A 17367-nucleotide genomic window follows, 5' to 3' on the forward strand; every position below is an offset into this window, starting at 1 on the left:
TAACGTGTTGTCCAGGCCACAGCTGTTGACGTTAGCAACTCCACATCTCTCATCTGCCAGTGGCAAGCTCTGGCCTTAACGCAGGCTTCCTCCTTCACATAGGAAGCATCTTGCAAAAAGGCACTTCCTGTAACAACTCCGTAACATCAAGCAGAGTTAACAAAGTGTGCTTGAGCAGAGCTCCTAGAGCATGCTGCAGGATCAGAGACATTTCCAACAGAAACAGCAGGAAGCCAGATACAGTGAATGTGATATACCAACCTTCCCATGGCACACCTCATACTTACCTTTCCATACTTGTATAAACTGGCTGGGTTCAGACTGAGAAACTGAGAAACTCTTCTGATAGCATTTCTACTGCTATCAAGCTATTTACTGAACCACAAGGAAACCCCTTTCAAAACCCGTTTCAGATTGTACTTGTGAAACTCCAAAAGGTCACTCGACTGCACCAGTTTTTGAATAGGAAGCTGCAAGTGTCCAGCTGGGATTTAAATTTTCCTGCCCTTCTGGGCAGGAGTCAGACCAGGACTGGACGGGCAGCAATTTTGTGGGAGGGATCACAAGTTGAGCTAAGGTCACCAACCCCAGGATGCTTGTATTCAAAACTTTGAAACAGGAGAGGGAGACAGCTGGGGGTTTTAGAGGAGGATCACAGCGTGGTAAGTCGCTGGCAGGACTTCACAGGGCTTGAGGAGTGAAAGGAAGGAAAAGAACGGGTTCAGGCAGAGACATTTTCAGAAGTGTGACAATAGGGAAATGCTAATGAAGGACAACGGGAACTAAAAGGAACGATTAAGAGCTCCAATCCTTTTATTGGTGCATTTGACATCTGGTTAAACACTATATACGTTTGCAGCTCAACATCCAGTAGCTCTTGTATACAAACCATGGTGGTACATCAGCAAATTCACAGTGCCGCAGAAAAAGAAATTTAACACTCCAGGCTCCCAGGAGCAGAGCAGACAGCAAGGCACGCCGGTTCACTGGGAGGAACGGTGGGGATGGAGGAGAGCACAGATACCCAGAACCTGCCTCCACTAGCTCAAATTAAACAGCTAATTTCCCCAGGCGCTCGCTACTGGAACAGGCTTCTTCCAGAGGATGATTCACTACACGGTTACGCTGCTGCTCTACAGAACTCCCATGAATTTATTCTTTGTTCCTTGGAGGAATACAGCTCTCCACAGCCCTCGCCAGTAACTGCAGAGTGGGCCCAGGGAGCCTTGGGGGCCCGTTTTCATGCTTACAGATGGGGAGCGCGAAGTCTCCCTTCCCTTTGCCATCCCTCCCCGACTACCCGTTGTGAATTGGCAAGTGGTATTGACCCCACATTCACAGCCAAGGAGCTCGTCAAGACACAGGAAATCTCTTGTGCTGCCACACACAGCAGATACACGTACACAGCAGATTTTAATGTCACTTTGATCCAATATGGACTTTCTGTATTTTACCATGAATGCCGTCAGGGTAAAAGCCTCCCCACTCATACAGCATCAGGTCTGCCCAGGCAATGTCCATTAATTACGCCGGTAAAGAAGTTGCTGTGAATGCTGAGGAAGGTGTGTCCATTTGGGTGAACAAGCACATGGTCTGCCTGCTGCAGATCTGCTGGCGACCCACAGGGATTTCAAATCCACTGGAGTCAGTAAGAGGCTGTTCACTGATTTTAACAGATAGATTTAAACAAATCTCATATGCAAAATTCATTCTCATATCAAGCTCTAACTGCTCCTAAAATCTCATTTGGAAAAAATTGCAGTCTTCCCTTCCCTGTTTCAAACTCTAGCTGAACTATATCCAACTTCTGAATGAACATGACTGAAATAAAGGAAGACCTTTTTCCATTAGTATGGAGTGGTTCTAATTATGTATACATTCATAACACATAAGCTCCCTCATTAAAAATTGCTGAAGTGATAATGTAGTAAAGACGTGATGACTGTGTGTTTGAAAGAACAACTGTGCGGACCAAAGTTTGCTGCTATATTAATAGAGCATAGGCAGATGCTGTAATTAGAAAGTAAAAGGCAAACAGAAATCGTTAATAGCTTTGTGCACTGCTTAGACTTCTCCTTAAAGTTTTTATTTAGGAAAGTGATAGTGTCTTCATATGTGACCCTGGGACTACTGCAAAATGCTAAACACCCATCCCCACAGGTGTGATACTCCATAATTGCATGGCTATATTTGCAATTTGCTCCATTTTCTACAGTTCTATTCTAATTTTATCACTATTTTTAATGAATTTTACTATTTCCAGGAGCACATTAGTTATTTTTTCTTAATACCAGGATGCGTATTATTTTTAGGTGAGATTCATTCATATGCTGAATTAGACACACACAATTGAAGGACAACGACATGCTGTTTCCAGTATCAAAAAAAAAATAAAAAATAGATCCATTGTGACTTGTGACAAAATACTGGAGAAGGTAGGCAGGTGATGCATTTTTAGTGTACTGTTCCAATCTCTGCTGGAAAAAGACTTCCGTGTTGGCACAGGGCACCAGAGAAATTAAGTGAGCGAACTCAACATGGCATCTGTTAAGAGACTTACTTACTCTACGCTGGTTTGATACCAGTGTAGATTGTATTTGAAGGTAGATGATTCCCAATGTGGAAACAAACAAACAAACAAACAGGTACAACTACCAACTAGGGCAAAAACACAAAACAGTTCAGGGCATCTGGAAGAAAAGGTCAGGAGTGTGGTGGCACAAGTTCAAGTAAACTCATCTAAAACTTCATTCTAGGCAATGTTATATGTCCCTCATTTTCAGACATACCTAAATAGAGGAGAAAACATCCACAGGAAGGAAAATCATATCAAGTATTTGCAGTCCTCCAAGATCTGCTCTCAGGGACATTTCCAACTGAATTGATTGGGAGCAACCACAAGAAAGCTTGTTGCTGCTAGGTTCCTACTTGCCTGTAAGGACAGCAGTGCATTGGGGCAGGGTAACGTTTTGTTCCAGCTAACGCCAGAAGGCACAGGGTACGGCCCAGGCTTTCCAGGCCACACAGAGAGCCTAGGAGTCACATCTAGTCAAAGAGAATGTAATGAAACAGAAACAGCAACTGCTTGATGGCAACACTGAGCTCTAGACCTAAAGCTTTCCCGTCTGCCCCATTCCTCCTTCTGTAGGAGTGACCTTAAGAACAGATTTTCTCTGGCTGTTCACAGTGCTGCTGGATTGTCTCAGCAAGGTCAAGACACCGCAAAATTCGCCATTTCTCGGCAGCCAGCTCCTCCTTGGATACCTGGCCCAGCAGTTTTTTGGCAAAGAGGTTCTGATCCTGCATGAAAAGACCCACAGCAGACCTTGGGGCTTGAGGGAAGTTCTCCAGGCAACCACTGGTGAAACAGAAGTTGATTTTCTTTTCACGTCTCATCCCTGGTCCTCTTTCTTCAATCCAAGTTAGAGGTCTAGTGTGGAGAATCAGAGAAAGAAAAGAGTACTTATGAAAAAAAAATGAATCAACAGTTCTACTATAAGCCTGTTTATCAGTATTTACAAAAAATGCCTAATAAAATTTTAAATTTCAGACATTGCATGTTCAAATTAACACGTTCTTACCAACATGTCTTGTGGTTATGGAACTGAACTCCACGTAACAGTCCTGACTCTGCCACTGCTTAATGCCATGGCTTTCAGCACACCACTTAAGCTCTCTCCAGCTCTGTTTCCCCTATGCACAAGGTGTAGCCAGCAGTCTCTAGCCATCTCATGGGGAATAGGGAATTTTAATTCATTCATTCATTTGTGGACTTGGCTGAAAAGTGCAGTTAAACATCCAAATATTTTGTGCATGACTTAACCATAGCTAAACTTACAAGGCCCTCAATGTCTAGTCATTCCTATAGCAAGAACACACTTTCATCACTCACACACACATAATGATGATCCAGGTGCTGCTGTGCAAGCACCTTACGGGAAGTTCTCCTTAAGGGAAGTTGCCCGGGACAAGTGTTTGCCTGGAGAACTCCACCCCTTTAGGATGAGCTGGACGGTCAGCAAGTTCACTCCTGCAGACACAAGCGTCTGTAATCTCTTTGAACTTTTCAAATACACCAGTAAGCACTGAGTCGATCCTGAAGATTATGCCAAATGATGTCAGTTTTGCCTGTTCAAGCTACATAGACTCTCAGACAAGTCTTTCTTAACCAGAGCACCATCCTGTTTTATGCCACACGATAGCCACGGTTGCCCAGCCAAGCAGTGCTGCTGCTGCCTGGCACAGCTCGCAGACCCCATGTTCCTCCCCAATTTGCCAGGCTGGCTGAGAAAAGAGAAGCCATGGCAAGTGCTGTGTTGCTGAGGGGTCTTATCAGATTCCCTGGCCCCACACAACAAATGCTTGCAGGAGGTTTGAGGAACGATCCTCAGCAAAAGCCACAGATAATCCCCCTTCCTGCTCTTTTTTCAACTGCCTATGCCGTGCCATTACCTTTCTGCAGCTCATTCATCAGCACCCACTACTGCCTGTGTTTAGAAGATGCACACTATTTTTCTCACTCAGTTATTGATGGCCTATCCACAATCCTTTATGGCCTACTTTAGCCTGCCATTCACAAATTATGAGGGCATCAATAGCGTGGAAGAATAAATTCTGTCTCCAAGCAATGCCCATTAAATCTTCAATATCATTAGATCAAGAAAGAAAGTCCTTGTCAGTCTACCCTGAATGCATTCCTCAGAGCACTCAGCTTAATGATTCTGTACCTCTCATCTTTTATGCTTTAGGAGCCAGTTTCTATATTCATATCTTTGTATCAATTATTCTTTGCTCACCCTTAGTGCCACGCACACCCCCTACAATTAAACCTGGCCAGAAGAACCTGAATAAACTACTGTAGAGAAGGGAAAAAAAGGACTCAAATCACAGCTTGGAAAAAAAAAAAAATCCCCACAGGCTCCTTGTGTTTCAGGAAGTCCTAAGGCTACTTGTCGCTGCAGGCCATAAGGGTGCTTGAGGGCTGTACCACTCGGTGCTTTCCATGTTCTCATTCTCCTTCCCTGAGGTGTCTGCTGTTGATCATGACCAGAGGAAGGCCACCAAGCTAGCTGGTTTTGCTCTGATGCAACGCAGCCGTTTTTATGTCCTCATGCTACCAAAACAGCCACGGAGGGTTCAGGCCACTGTTGTCTGAAGCTGCTTTGTCTCAGGTAGGCTGGTGTGTAGAAACCATCAGGCAGATATAGGCAGAGACCTCCACCATGTAACAGAGGGGAGTCCACGATATGACCCACAACGGGCAATGTAAAGATGGGGCCAGCTCCCTGGGGTGATCTAGAGCAGATGCACGTCAATGACCAGGGAGCCGGTGAAGCAGAAGCACGATCACACAGACCAGACGGAATTTAAGCAAAGTGACCGAAATGACTGCCTTGGAGTTCTGAGCAGGAAATGCTGATTTTACTAATAGATTCATCTTCTTCTGTGATTGGGCTTTTAGTTATTTTCCCAAAGAGAGGCTGATTCTACTTAAGAAACAGGCTTGCATTTCATATCAGAAAATCATTTTTTAATAGGGTTGCTGCTTTTTAACAGGTAATTTATCCATTTTCATTAAAGATTTGTATCACAGCGCTATCTGGTCATGGACGTAATTAGTTATCTAGAAGCTTTATTTGGAAATGACAAACCCAGCATTTTTGGTAGCTAAATAAAGCCACAACTGAATTTGTTGTGCAGTTAAGAAAGAAAAAGAGATTTTAACCAAACACTAACAAACCACTTTTTGTGCTGACTTCACAAAGGAAGCACTATCTGCGGCGAAGAAACCACACCAGCATTTCACAGTTATTTTGTCTTACCAGATTTTAGACCTGTAGAGCTCTCACAGCTACATTTTATTCACAGATTGAAATAGGTGAATTTCTGCTTCTCTGACTCCCCGTTTCCTCAAATGTCAATTAGCCTTACCAGTTGGACTGTGCTAACTGAATAAACTAAAATGAAGAAAACGCTCTTTGTACTTGCAGAAGAATTAAGCTGGTTTCATGCTTGAAAGCATTCTGGGTCCCCTCAGCTTAATATTTCATGCAGCTATTGCTGCAGAAAGCATGTTTTACATGGTGGTTGTTTTTTTTTTGGATGTTCGGCTTGAAATCATTTTATTAGACTTTGTAAGCTTCAATCTCAGTACAAACATAATTTCAAATGGTTACTGTCAAAATATATATTCAGAAAATGTCTTCCATTTCTTTTAAACATCTTTGGAAATACCAGTAATTTTTCTTTACCAAGCAATCAAAAAGGGCTGCTTTTTCTCGGATGAGAACTAGACCCTAGCCCTAGCTAACATCAGAACAGACGTTGCCCAGATCATTATCTCTCCAGCTTGCACTAAAAAATCCATTTTTGACATTTACTGAATCCAGGCTCTGTAATACCAGGACAAGAACTGCAGCCGTGCTGTCAGCAGAGGTTTGTCTTTTCCTGGATTGCTCAACATTTTATCACAGAGAGGCTGTCTGCTCAACTGCCTTGGAAACACAACAGAGGCAGAGGTCATCTCTCAGATAGCTGGGCTCTGGAAATTAACACACACCTCCGAAATCCACCCTGAGACAGATCAGCAGCCAGTGCAGGCTCTGCAGCGGGGTCAGACCGTAGCCTTTGCACAAATCCCTGCTTAACAAGCAGAATGCAGGCTGCCGCGCTCTGCACCTGCTGGATTTTCCAAGGCAGAAAGTAGGCTGAATTAACCTGATTTCTCAAGGTTAGTGCATTCATGACTATCAAAAAATGGGTGGGCTAGCACTAAGGAAACGTGCAGACCATTCCCATCCCTTATCAAAATACAACTTGAGCACACGAGAGCTCTGACAGTGCCATCATTACTGCTGGGCTATGACTTCATTTGATGGAGTGGGCCAAATTCCCTACTGCTCTAACTCCACTGACGTCAATGGGGGAAGGTCAGCAGGAAATATGGCCTAGTGGCCGAACAGCACACAGGAACGCTATGTAACTTTCCAGCCGGCGTAAATTATCCCAGAGGCATAAAACTGACTGTCCCGGAGGTCATTAAAACACTAAAGGCGGCAAAAACACTTCTTGGCCCACATGCATAGGTGGCAGTGGGCTAAGAAAAGCGGGTAGCTGTTAGCTGTGTAGAGCAGGAAAAATCCAAAAACGGCTCTGTGCCCAGCAAATATCGACATGGCAGCTGAGGACTACCTAGGAGCCAGGCCAGCCAGGGAAATGTTTAAGCCACACACTAGTTCCACCTGCTGGAATTAGTTCAAAATCTCACTCTATACAGAGCTTTACAGCTACTCCTGTTACTGGCAGATTGCTAAGCGGGTAAACAGGGCTGGTATAAGGAGTTCTGTCCTCTCATAACTACATTTAAGAGGAACTGGAAATGTTGTTTGTTTGTTTTTTATCTAAGAGAAATAAAGATCGCTAAGACAAGATGTTAATCCCATAATAAACAGAAGAAGGCTTTGCAGGAGCTCAGACCTGCAGTGAAACAGAGTCCAAATGAGCCCTGATTTTTCCCTCCCCAAATATCTAGTTCTTCAGCTCATTATTTTTTCATAACTAAAAACTTATCTAAAAGTCTTGTAGACGTCAGCATTCATCTTTTTTGTTAGTATCTGTTGCATTTGTATTTGGTTCTACATATGTGCAACAAAAAAGGGGTAGTTTATTATGAACAGAGAAAGGACAATATTTTTCCATGGGGTCATCCCTGCTCTCCCTAGTCTTCTCATACGTTTATAAGGGCAGATCACAATGTATGGAAAAGCTTCGCTATACTGTTTAATGTCAGACAATTCTCATGTTGCAGCTCTATCATGCTTCAACCTACTTCAACTTCCACTTACCTGAAAGGAGATGACCTCCATGAGGATGGCCCACAATTATCAAAATGGAGAGTTTCCATCAAATACAACACCATACTGTGCATCAAGTTGAGTACTCGAAACACAGAATGGAATACTGACAACTTATTTCACGCTCATAAAGTATTTAAAAGTATAATTATAGCAGGGCTATTAAAACACACTAGTTTATAGCAAGGGTATTGTTACCATATAATAAAGAGGAGATCTAACTCATTGTTTAAAAATGTATAATCAAAAGAGTTTTCTGTAAGAAAGTCATATTGCAACAGCTAGACAAAATTACAAGTAATTCTGGCTGCTGGATTCGTGTTCTCACAGTCTGACAGACTAGTGCAACAAAAGCAAAAAGACAAGATATGGGAAACAGAGTGATGCCCTGCTCAGGAAAAATCAAGGAATCTTCAGGACTACAGATTAGGCATTAGTCAAGAGCAAACATATTCTAGACTTTCTGTAGTTCATTACAGTTCTGCCCCAAATGTGTCATATTCTCTTAACTTTCAGCTAGTGCTACATAACAGTGTAAGCATTATAGTGCTATAAGTATTATGACTAGTGCACTGTATGTTCAGTCACATGCTTTCAACCTTTCAAAAAGGGTTAGCTTTCAACATACAAGAATGTCTGATGTAAAACAAAAAACATCCTGCCTCTGAACACCTTTTCTGGTGAAATATATTATGGGCACATTCCTATATTCAGACATCAGAACCTTTAAAAACCTTCTTGTGCTCTTCCACGGACACTGTTTGGAGGTGGCTCTTTTCTACCATGAGGAAACACTTTTCTACCTAAAGGAAACACTTTAATGTCTTGTGTATAACCTCACGCTAGTATTAACCTACTTTACTTCCACAAGTGGAAAAAACGATGCTGAACTCCTGCAGATGACAACTGAACAGGCTGGCTCACCTGCTGCCATGGTCATTACTCACTTCTTGTTTGCTGTCTGAAAATGAACGGTCATTCTGGAATAATTCTTATCCTTCTGCTCTTCTCTGGTGGCAGAAGTAACAGTGAGGTCTCCAAAGAGGTCAATCAGCCAAGTCAATCGGGCAATTCCACTGAAAGCTGGGAATCCTGCTTTCTTTTCATCAAGGACACTACCTGTTACAACAGCAATAGAAAGGCTTAAGAAATGGAAAAGAATAATGCACTCTGCATAGGAAAGGCTGAAGAAACTACTGTGTTGCAGGTTTAGAGACCAGGGTGTAGGAAGGCCATCAGTGGATGGACTGAGCAGGCAGTCAACAAACACAGTCAACCTTGAAATGGATCCAATTGGCAAGCTATGACACAGACGGCTGCACAAAGAACATATACAACAAGCTCCTCAGGACATACTGAGGGCAGGAAGGTGTCTGCGGATTCACAAGGCAACAGAGCAGGGAGAAAAAAAATGCTCAGAAACCTCTCCCATTTCTTCTGTGGCAAAACATGATTGTGAAAGACTAAATGTCCCCACTGGAAATTGGGACACTTCCTCAGAGCTTATATGGGTATTAGAATGAAGGAACTGGTCAGCACCACCAAAGCACAGGAGAGATTTAGAAATACTCCCTCCACCATACAAGGTACAAGTGTGTTTTCTTCACCTGTCATAGCAGATAGGTTAGCATACAGCTCATTGACGACGCTTGTTAGGCAAAGGTGTTTTCCAGACAGTTCCATAATTTCATGGCAACATACAGAACCAATACTTATGCGTCTGGTCAGTTTATAGATGGACTGTTATCTAAAAGGTCCACAAAAAGCCTGGAAGGGCTGGCATCCCCACAGAGCAAGCAGACAAGTGTCGTTGAACCTCAGTCTCCTCAGCTACTGACCTGTGAAATGCAAGGTTCCTTTCACTAGGTCTTTCCCAGCCACTTCCTTTTTCAGCTGCTTGTACTCTTCAGTCAGAAGTTCAATGTGCTCCACATGAAGAACTTTATCTACCATTAAAAAAAAAAGGAAAAAATCAGGTCAGATTAAATAAGAGCTTTCTGTGTGAATCAAAGGTGCATCTAAGCAGTAAAGGCTTCACCATCCACCAGTGCGAGTTCACTTAAAAATGCTCACACATATGGCTGGCAAAATGATGTTAGCAGGAAAAGCAAACGCAGTCTCTGTGCTAAGGCATGAGTTCATGGTTTTCACTGAAATGAAACCATATACCCAACTAAAGCTGAAACATTAGTATTCAAAGTAAAAGATGAATGAATTCTTGGCCTCTTTCCCCTCATGCCTCCCTATTCTGCATTTTTCTTCCCAGAGTAGTAGGAAAAAAGATGAAAAAAAGTCCATAGCACAATACTTAGATCCAGATTGTAACAATATGCTAAGGAGCAGCTCCATTGCAATTAATCGGGCTACGCTGGAATAAAGGATATCCAATATGCATTGAATCTGGTCCTCATTCACGCTGTGTTTTTCTGGAAGGTTTCCAGAAGAGTCAGTTTAGGTTGCTGACAGTTGCTGCTTCTGCTTCAAGAGAAGAGGCATAAATTCTGCTCAATGGAAAGCCATTTGGCTGGCAACAAGGCAGTAAGTGGTGTTGGTGCAGGGAAAGAGCAAAGCAGAAATCCTATACCTCCGGTGTTTTAGGACAAAAGTCACAAAGGAAATTTTTAAGAAGCAGTGGTATAAATAGTGCAGCTTGTCCAAATGATTTGCACTCTGCTCCTGTCCAGCACTGTTCATTTTCTTGCAGTCCCATACATCCCCACTTACTGGCCTCAGCCAAACTGCCAGCTTCTCATCCTTGGTACTGCAGAGATGGGACCATATGCTTTCCACAATTAAAAAGATCTTGCTTGGGGATAAGCTTTCTTTCAAACAGGGATGCCTTGCTGGGCCACAATAACATAAGCATCTGTGTGCAACCAGCATGTCACAAACACTAGAAGATAGGGGAGCTGTTTCCAGCTTTATTTACAGGGAGAGAAAGGACAGGGAGGTGCTGAATCACAGAATCACAGAATCACAGAATCTCTAGGTTGGAAGAGACCTCAAGATCGTCGAGTCCAACCTCTGACCTAACACTAGCAGTCCCCACTAAACCATATCCCTAAGCTCTACATCTAAACGTCTTTTGAAGACTTCCAAGGATGGTGACTCCACCACCTCCCTGGGCAGCCCGTTCCAGTGCCTAACAACCCTTTCAGTAAAGAAGCTCTTCCTAACATCTAACCTAAAACTCCCCTGAGTTCAATGGCTACGTTCATTAAGTGCTTTACTATCACTGTGACAGAACTTTTCTTTAACAACATTATTAGTGCCAGAAGCTGAGACCCTCAGTGAGGGTAGACATACTTTACTCCTAGCCTTGACATTTCTGTATTTATTTCCCCATTGGCACATGCCTTAAATCCTAGATTGACACATCTCTGAGATAGGCATACTCCTTTGCATATCATGAGTAATAGCAGACTGGAAAGTCCTGCCTTTGGGTTTGATGCCATTGGTGCTACCCTGCAGGTAATGCTGTTTACAGCCTTGGGATCAAATGCCATTACCTTTCTGCTCAGCCATCTCCCAGAGTTCATGGGCCGCCTTTGCAGACAAAGCCATGGGGTACTCAACGAGGACGTGTTTCCCGGCTTCTAAAAACATTCTGAAAGGGATACAAGATCAGTCTTTAAAAAGTACAGTATCATAATCATTTCTCTCCACTGTGCTAGCTGCTTCTCATTCCCACAGTCGGCACAACACACAGTGACAGAAATAAATCACAACTCTCCTGGCAAGGATGGTGTGGTGGCTTAAACACCAGGAGAGTTGGAGTTCAGTTCTGCTTTTTTCACAGAATTCCCTCACTCACCTACAGCAAATTGCTAAAATGCTGAAGCATTAAGCACTGCAACTTAAACTCCCAGATATTTGAGTGCCTGGAGGGGCTATTGGAGTGCCCTTCCACTACCTAATCTGTGAGGAAAGGCTGTGAATCTTGTTTTAAGCTACCTATGCATCAAACACAAGCCCATAGGAATGTGACTGGAATTACTTGGGAAACTAATGCATCTTAAATCTGACTCTATTCCAGGGCTTATGTGTTACTCTAGGGAAGTCACCGTCATTTACTTCAGGCTTCTAGTCTGCCAGTCTCTCCTCAGGTATCCACATCCTTTCCTGCAACAGCATTACACAGCTTCTTTATGCTTCTAAGTTAACATGAAAGGTGGGGACAAGGGAAAGCAGCAGGAAAAGCAACTCAAAATACCTGATGGTTTCTTCATGGCTTCTGTTTTCTGTACTGATGAAGGCTGCATGGATCTCCCTGCTTCTCAGAGCATCTTCCAGGCTAATCTGCTTGGCTTCATTAATACTGCCAAAACTTCTCCTGTGCATTTAGCATAAATAAAACCAGAGCATAACTATTTCAGTCCATTCTTCCCAACTGCATGTTGTGAAGCAGCTCTTGGAAATTGTTGCCATGGACCTCTGTTCTACTGAGCTAAACCAAAGCAGAACAAAGGAAGCTTGTGATCCAGAAAGAGCAAAGCACTTACAGTCAGAAGTGGAGCACACAAAAGAACAAACAGATGGGTCAGGGGGTAGGTGGTAGCATCAGAACAGAAACCATCCAGTTGTTGAAGAGCAAAGTGTTTTTTTTAGAAGCATTGTAATAAAAGAGCAGTTTTTAAAACAGTAACTTGAAAAAAGACAGTGCACCTGTAGGAGAACTTCTCCCCAGCGAGTTGCACGACATGGACAAAAGCACCTGAGTTGGCAGTGCCACATGCAATGACAACCAGCACAGAGAAGCAGCCGAGTGACAAAGCAGATGCTTGGCTGTGATGGCTCATGATCTGCAACACACACATCGTGCCAGTGCTAAAGGGAAGGTTCTCTTGGCCAACACCCTGGGCGCATCTCCACCTGAAAATGAAACACACACCTGCCCTTTGCATTAACAAAGACTGGAGCAGACAGCTTGATAGTGTTATGACAGAGGGGATGAGGGCATGCCACAAGCAGGACTTGAGAAGAAAGACAGGCAATGTTTGCATTCGATTGGAATGCAAAGAGCAAGGCAGTATATCCACGCAAGCTGCCTGTGAAATGTGTATTTTGACAGCACTGTTTCTCAACAGAAGTAGTGGAAACCCTATCTTCAGTGTTGTTCAAGGCTGGCTGTAGCACTAGCGCAGGCATCAGGGAACCAAGGGAGTATCTGGCAGGAAGATAAATTGGATGACCTAATGGGTTCTTTCAGTCTCAAACAACTCTGACTGCATGATTTAAATATAGCTGGAAAAAATACATACACAGTCTAAGATCTATACATGTACCACTTAACTATTTAAAACCTTTATGCTTTGGTGTTATGGGGCAGATGGTCTGGCAGAAATACCTCAGAGGGAGATATATGCATAACAGTCCCATTAAATTTCTATTGCTCCAAGCTATCAAGAGAAAAAAACAACATTGCTCTCTGACAGGCAACCTTACTGTAAATACTAAATTACAGTATTTTCTTTAAAGACTTCTACAGTTACAGTATGTTTTTTTTTTTTTTTTTTTTTTTTTTTTTTAAGATGAAATTGCAGTGTGAGAAACTTTGCAATAAATATTTTTTAGGAAACTTTTTATTTTTAAAACATTTTAAAACTTCATAAATCTTCTTATGTTTTTTAAACATTTCTATAGCTGTATACAGACACCAGTTTGAATATTTTAAGTCTGTACATCCTGAACCTACAGAAAATTTCAGCCAGACAGAACTGCACTTCTTTTTATCACATAGATGCTGCAGCAAGAAGGTCTCAGTTTTTATTTCAGAGTCATTTCTGCAAGGTATCTCTCTAAGGTAGCCTATTTGTTCTCTCTTGCAAAGCTTTCTGTACTCATTTCCCAGCTGCCACTCAGAATGACAGACATATTTGCATAAACTTTCCCTTTGCAGACAGCCCTCACTGTAAGAGAAATAGAAGACTTCCACTATTCATTCCCTGTTTCCATCAAATTAGCCCTCCATATGGAAAGGCACACGCACCAGAAGAAAACATTACAATATACATATTACGCATTCTAAGAGGAAATTTCTAACCTGGATACAAATCCAAGGAGTTTCAGATGCTCAGAAGGGCTGGAAGGCATCGGATTCATCAAGTCTCGGATCCGTGCTAAGCCAGCAATTCCAACTCCAACCACCACAGTCCCAAACATTTTGTTAATCTGACAAAAAAAAAAAAAAAAAAAAAGTCTTTTACCAGGGAGAGGAGCAGACTTGGGAGGATGGATTATCCTTTAACTACGCTTTCATACAGCCAAACCTTATTCAGATGTCAGCAAGTAGCTAAAAGAGATGTGATGCTATAGGTTACTGAGCTCACTCAAATCCCATTGAAATGTGGTCAAGTGGTTCAGCATGTTGTAAGACCGGTCCTGAGACCTGTATTTAACAGCTAGTGTATCAAAGCCCCGGCACAAAGTCCTTCCTTTCCATGGGTGGAAGGCAGACTTCAAAAGTGAGACATTTTTCTATTTATAACATAGCTTCCATGCTGGAAAGTAGCCAAAAGGTTCTGCAAACCCAGCAGAGTTTTATATAGAGCCTGATGACTTCCTGAGCGTCTGCAACACAGCCTGCTCCAGGCTGCCATAGGGCCATTAACTGCACAGCAGCACAGCCAAAATATTTTAAGACAGGAAGCAAAAAACATCTTTCCCCCCACTCAGAGTAACCGCTGGCACATCATACAGTGTCAAGATGGAACCAACCATCTGATAATTTGCTCAAGATGCTTGCTTGACATTTCCATGCATGAAGAAAGCTCTATGATCTCTTTACTGACAAGCAGGCATGTCCTAAAGATTTACCTCTCCCAAATGCACAACCCTGCTGCAGTTGCATCACAGGGCGGATGAGCCAGCCAGCACATTCATGGCCAGGCCACTGGTAATAAACTCTCCTGTCTGTTTTCTGATTTGCATTGATATGATGAAGCAGTAGGCAACCGGTGTAATCTTTCAGACCTCAAATAAGCACTTTCCCACCCCCCCAAGGACTAGCAATGCTTTGTGAAGTAATTTTAAGATTTACAGGAGAACAGCCTAAAACCAAGCCAAGTCAGCTTCTCTGCATTTTTTGTTAGCTCCATCCTACCACAGCTTCCCTTCGTACTCTGTTTCTTCTCTTTCGGTGTTCTTTGTGCTGCTGCCAACCCCTTCACTTTCAATCACTTCCACTACCTGTGACGAATAGGCTACTGAGTTCACCCATATCCCATCAAAATTTGGTCTAATGGTTCAGCATGTCATAAAGCTCGTCTTGAGACTCATGTTTAACAGCTAGTATATTATAGCCCCAACACCAAATTCTTTCCCTCACAGCAAAAACTTCTAATATCTACTCATCAGTTTCCCGTGTTACCTTTTGCTGTTTCACTGCTCAAACCCTTTTGAGACTTAAACAGACAACTCCGCTCCTCCCTGTGCCCCTTGTCTGATGGGTCACAGTGCAGCAGCACAGCCCTGAGTGACTGTTCTGACACTGCTACACATTGACAGCTATGAAGAAGCTACATCAACTGGTACAAAAAAAAAATAAATAACTCAAAGAAAGCCCCTATCCAATCACATGTCATGTCTGGATTTTGGTTTTCTTTAAGCTTCTGCCTCCATATATATATATTCCTGTCACTGCTGAACTCTCCTTTCTTTATACATGCCAGAAGTGTACAAATGACATGTTTAATACAAAGAAGAGCTCTCCAGGAGGATTAGAGTGGCATGTTTTTACCAAATATTTGACATATAAAATGACTGCATTTACAAAATGCAAGAGGAAGGAGAGATGCACAGGGTTGAGAGAGAGAGAAATGGAGGGCAGCAGGATAGCATAACCCCATAACACATTTTCAGTTCCACACACACACAGAACTCTGTGCTGGCTTCTCAGCTACGTCCACTTGTATCTTCAACCCATTCAGCTCTGACTTGCAGGATGATCTCAGCTAGGAGGAGCCCCTGGAGGTCGCCTGACTCAACCCCCTCCAGCTGCATCTGGGCCACGCTGAGTTTTGATCAAACCCAGGGACTGAAATCCAGCAGCTTCCCAGGGCCCCTCCTGCAGTGTTTGACAACCCTCACCGCAAAAACTTCCTAATATCTACTCAACAGTTTCCTGTGTTGCCTTCTGCCATTTTACTGCTCACCTCCCAGAAACACGTGGCTCCGGCTCCTCTACACTGCACTACAGACAGACTCAGCTTGCCCACCACCATCTGCAAGGCACTTTCTGGCACTGCAGCCACACAGTCCCCAGCCTGAACTGATGCACGGGGTTATTCTAGCCCAAACATGGAGAACCTCTGCATTTGCTTTTACGCAACTTCATGATGTTTCTGTCTGCCATTTCTCCAGCATGCCCAGGCCGCTCTAACTAGCAGCTCTGTCCTCTGGTGTTTTGACCACTCCCCTCATTTATTTATTTATTTTTTCCACATCTTTGCTGAAGCTGAACTGCATTCCATCATCCAGGGGTTTAGTAACAACGATTAACAATTTTAGCTATTATATCAATCTTTGTGGGATGCCACTAACTGCCTGTACAAATTTGATGGCTGTTGCTTGAACCTTGTTTCAGGACTTATAAATGTTTAAGCCAGTTTTCCAGCCATCTTATACCTCACTTAGTTCACGTATCACCAAACGGGTTGTAAGGCTACAGGAGACCACGCACCAAAGGCCTCGCTAGCCAAGCCTAAAACCATGCACTGTTTTCTTCTTGTCAACAGCACCAGTCTTTCTCATCATGGGAGGCAACTGGGTTGATCAGGCACACTTTGCCTTCTGCAAATCCAGGTGGATTTGCTGCATTGCCTTCCCAGCCTGCAGTTCCCAGGACACTCCCCTTCCCTCCGTGAAGACGAGGGCAATACTTGCCCTTTTCCAGCCATCAGGAACCTCCCCTGAATGCCAAGTGGCCTTCCAGGGACATCTGGTACTTATGACAGGCGTACCAATTACCTGAAGAGCCACATCCCTGCTTGTCTCTGCTGTGGGTAACTCTACATTCCCACAGGCTCTCTTAGTAGACTCAGAAACCTGGGAGGCCTGAGGACAGACCTTACTAGTGAAAGCCAAAGCAAAACAGGCACTGAGCACCTTCAATTTTCCTTTCCCTGTGGTGCAGTGGAGCAGCAGACCCTCATTTGTTTTGGTTGCCCATGTACCCATAGAAGCCCTTCCTCTTGCTAGCTTCAGCTCCAGCTGAGCTTGGCCTTTCCCAGCTTTGTCCCTGCAAGCCTAGGCACTGTCTCAGTGTCCCCCTTAGGTACTCCCTCCCAGCTTCTGCCTCCACACCCTTTGGTTTTGTGTCTGAGGTCAGTCAGGAGCTGATCCATGCCAGTGCTGAGCCACACTTGGCTTTGCTTTCAGCACACTGGGCCTCACAGCCCTCCAGGGCGGTCTCCCACAGGATCTCATCAAGCAGATCCACCAAAAGGACAAAAACTGCTCTTCAGAAGCGTGTGGTTGTAATTCCTTAAAATTTTGATTCATAAAGGGCTCCAGT

At 43.5% G+C, this 17367-nt stretch overlaps 1 protein-coding gene across 2 annotated transcripts in view; it reads right to left on the minus strand.

The window, feature by feature from the left end:
• Window positions 1–790: 790 nt before the first annotated feature.
• Window positions 791–17367, minus strand: part of BLVRA (biliverdin reductase A) — a 31839-nt gene continuing 15262 nt past the window's right edge. Inside the window, exons 1-7 of one of the 2 annotated variants that reach the window (XM_068674870.1) lie at window positions 14123–14264; window positions 13897–14024; window positions 12067–12186; window positions 11363–11460; window positions 9692–9799; window positions 8801–8972; window positions 791–3430 (exon numbers count right to left, since the gene is read on the minus strand). In XM_068674870.1, the coding sequence (XP_068530971.1) occupies window positions 3157–3430; window positions 8801–8972; window positions 9692–9799; window positions 11363–11460; window positions 12067–12186; window positions 13897–14015 (891 nt within the window). In that variant the 5' untranslated portion in view covers window positions 14016–14024; window positions 14123–14264 and the 3' untranslated portion in view covers window positions 791–3156. Of the gene's footprint in view, window positions 3431–8800; window positions 8973–9691; window positions 9800–11362; window positions 11461–12066; window positions 12187–13896; window positions 14025–14122; window positions 14265–17367 lie in introns of those variants that run through there. The other variant, XM_068674869.1, reaches the window with a different exon arrangement.

This window comes from Anas acuta, chromosome 2 (genome assembly GCF_963932015.1).
Source record: "Anas acuta chromosome 2, bAnaAcu1.1, whole genome shotgun sequence".
Classification (NCBI taxonomy): Eukaryota; Metazoa; Chordata; class Aves; order Anseriformes; family Anatidae; genus Anas; species Anas acuta.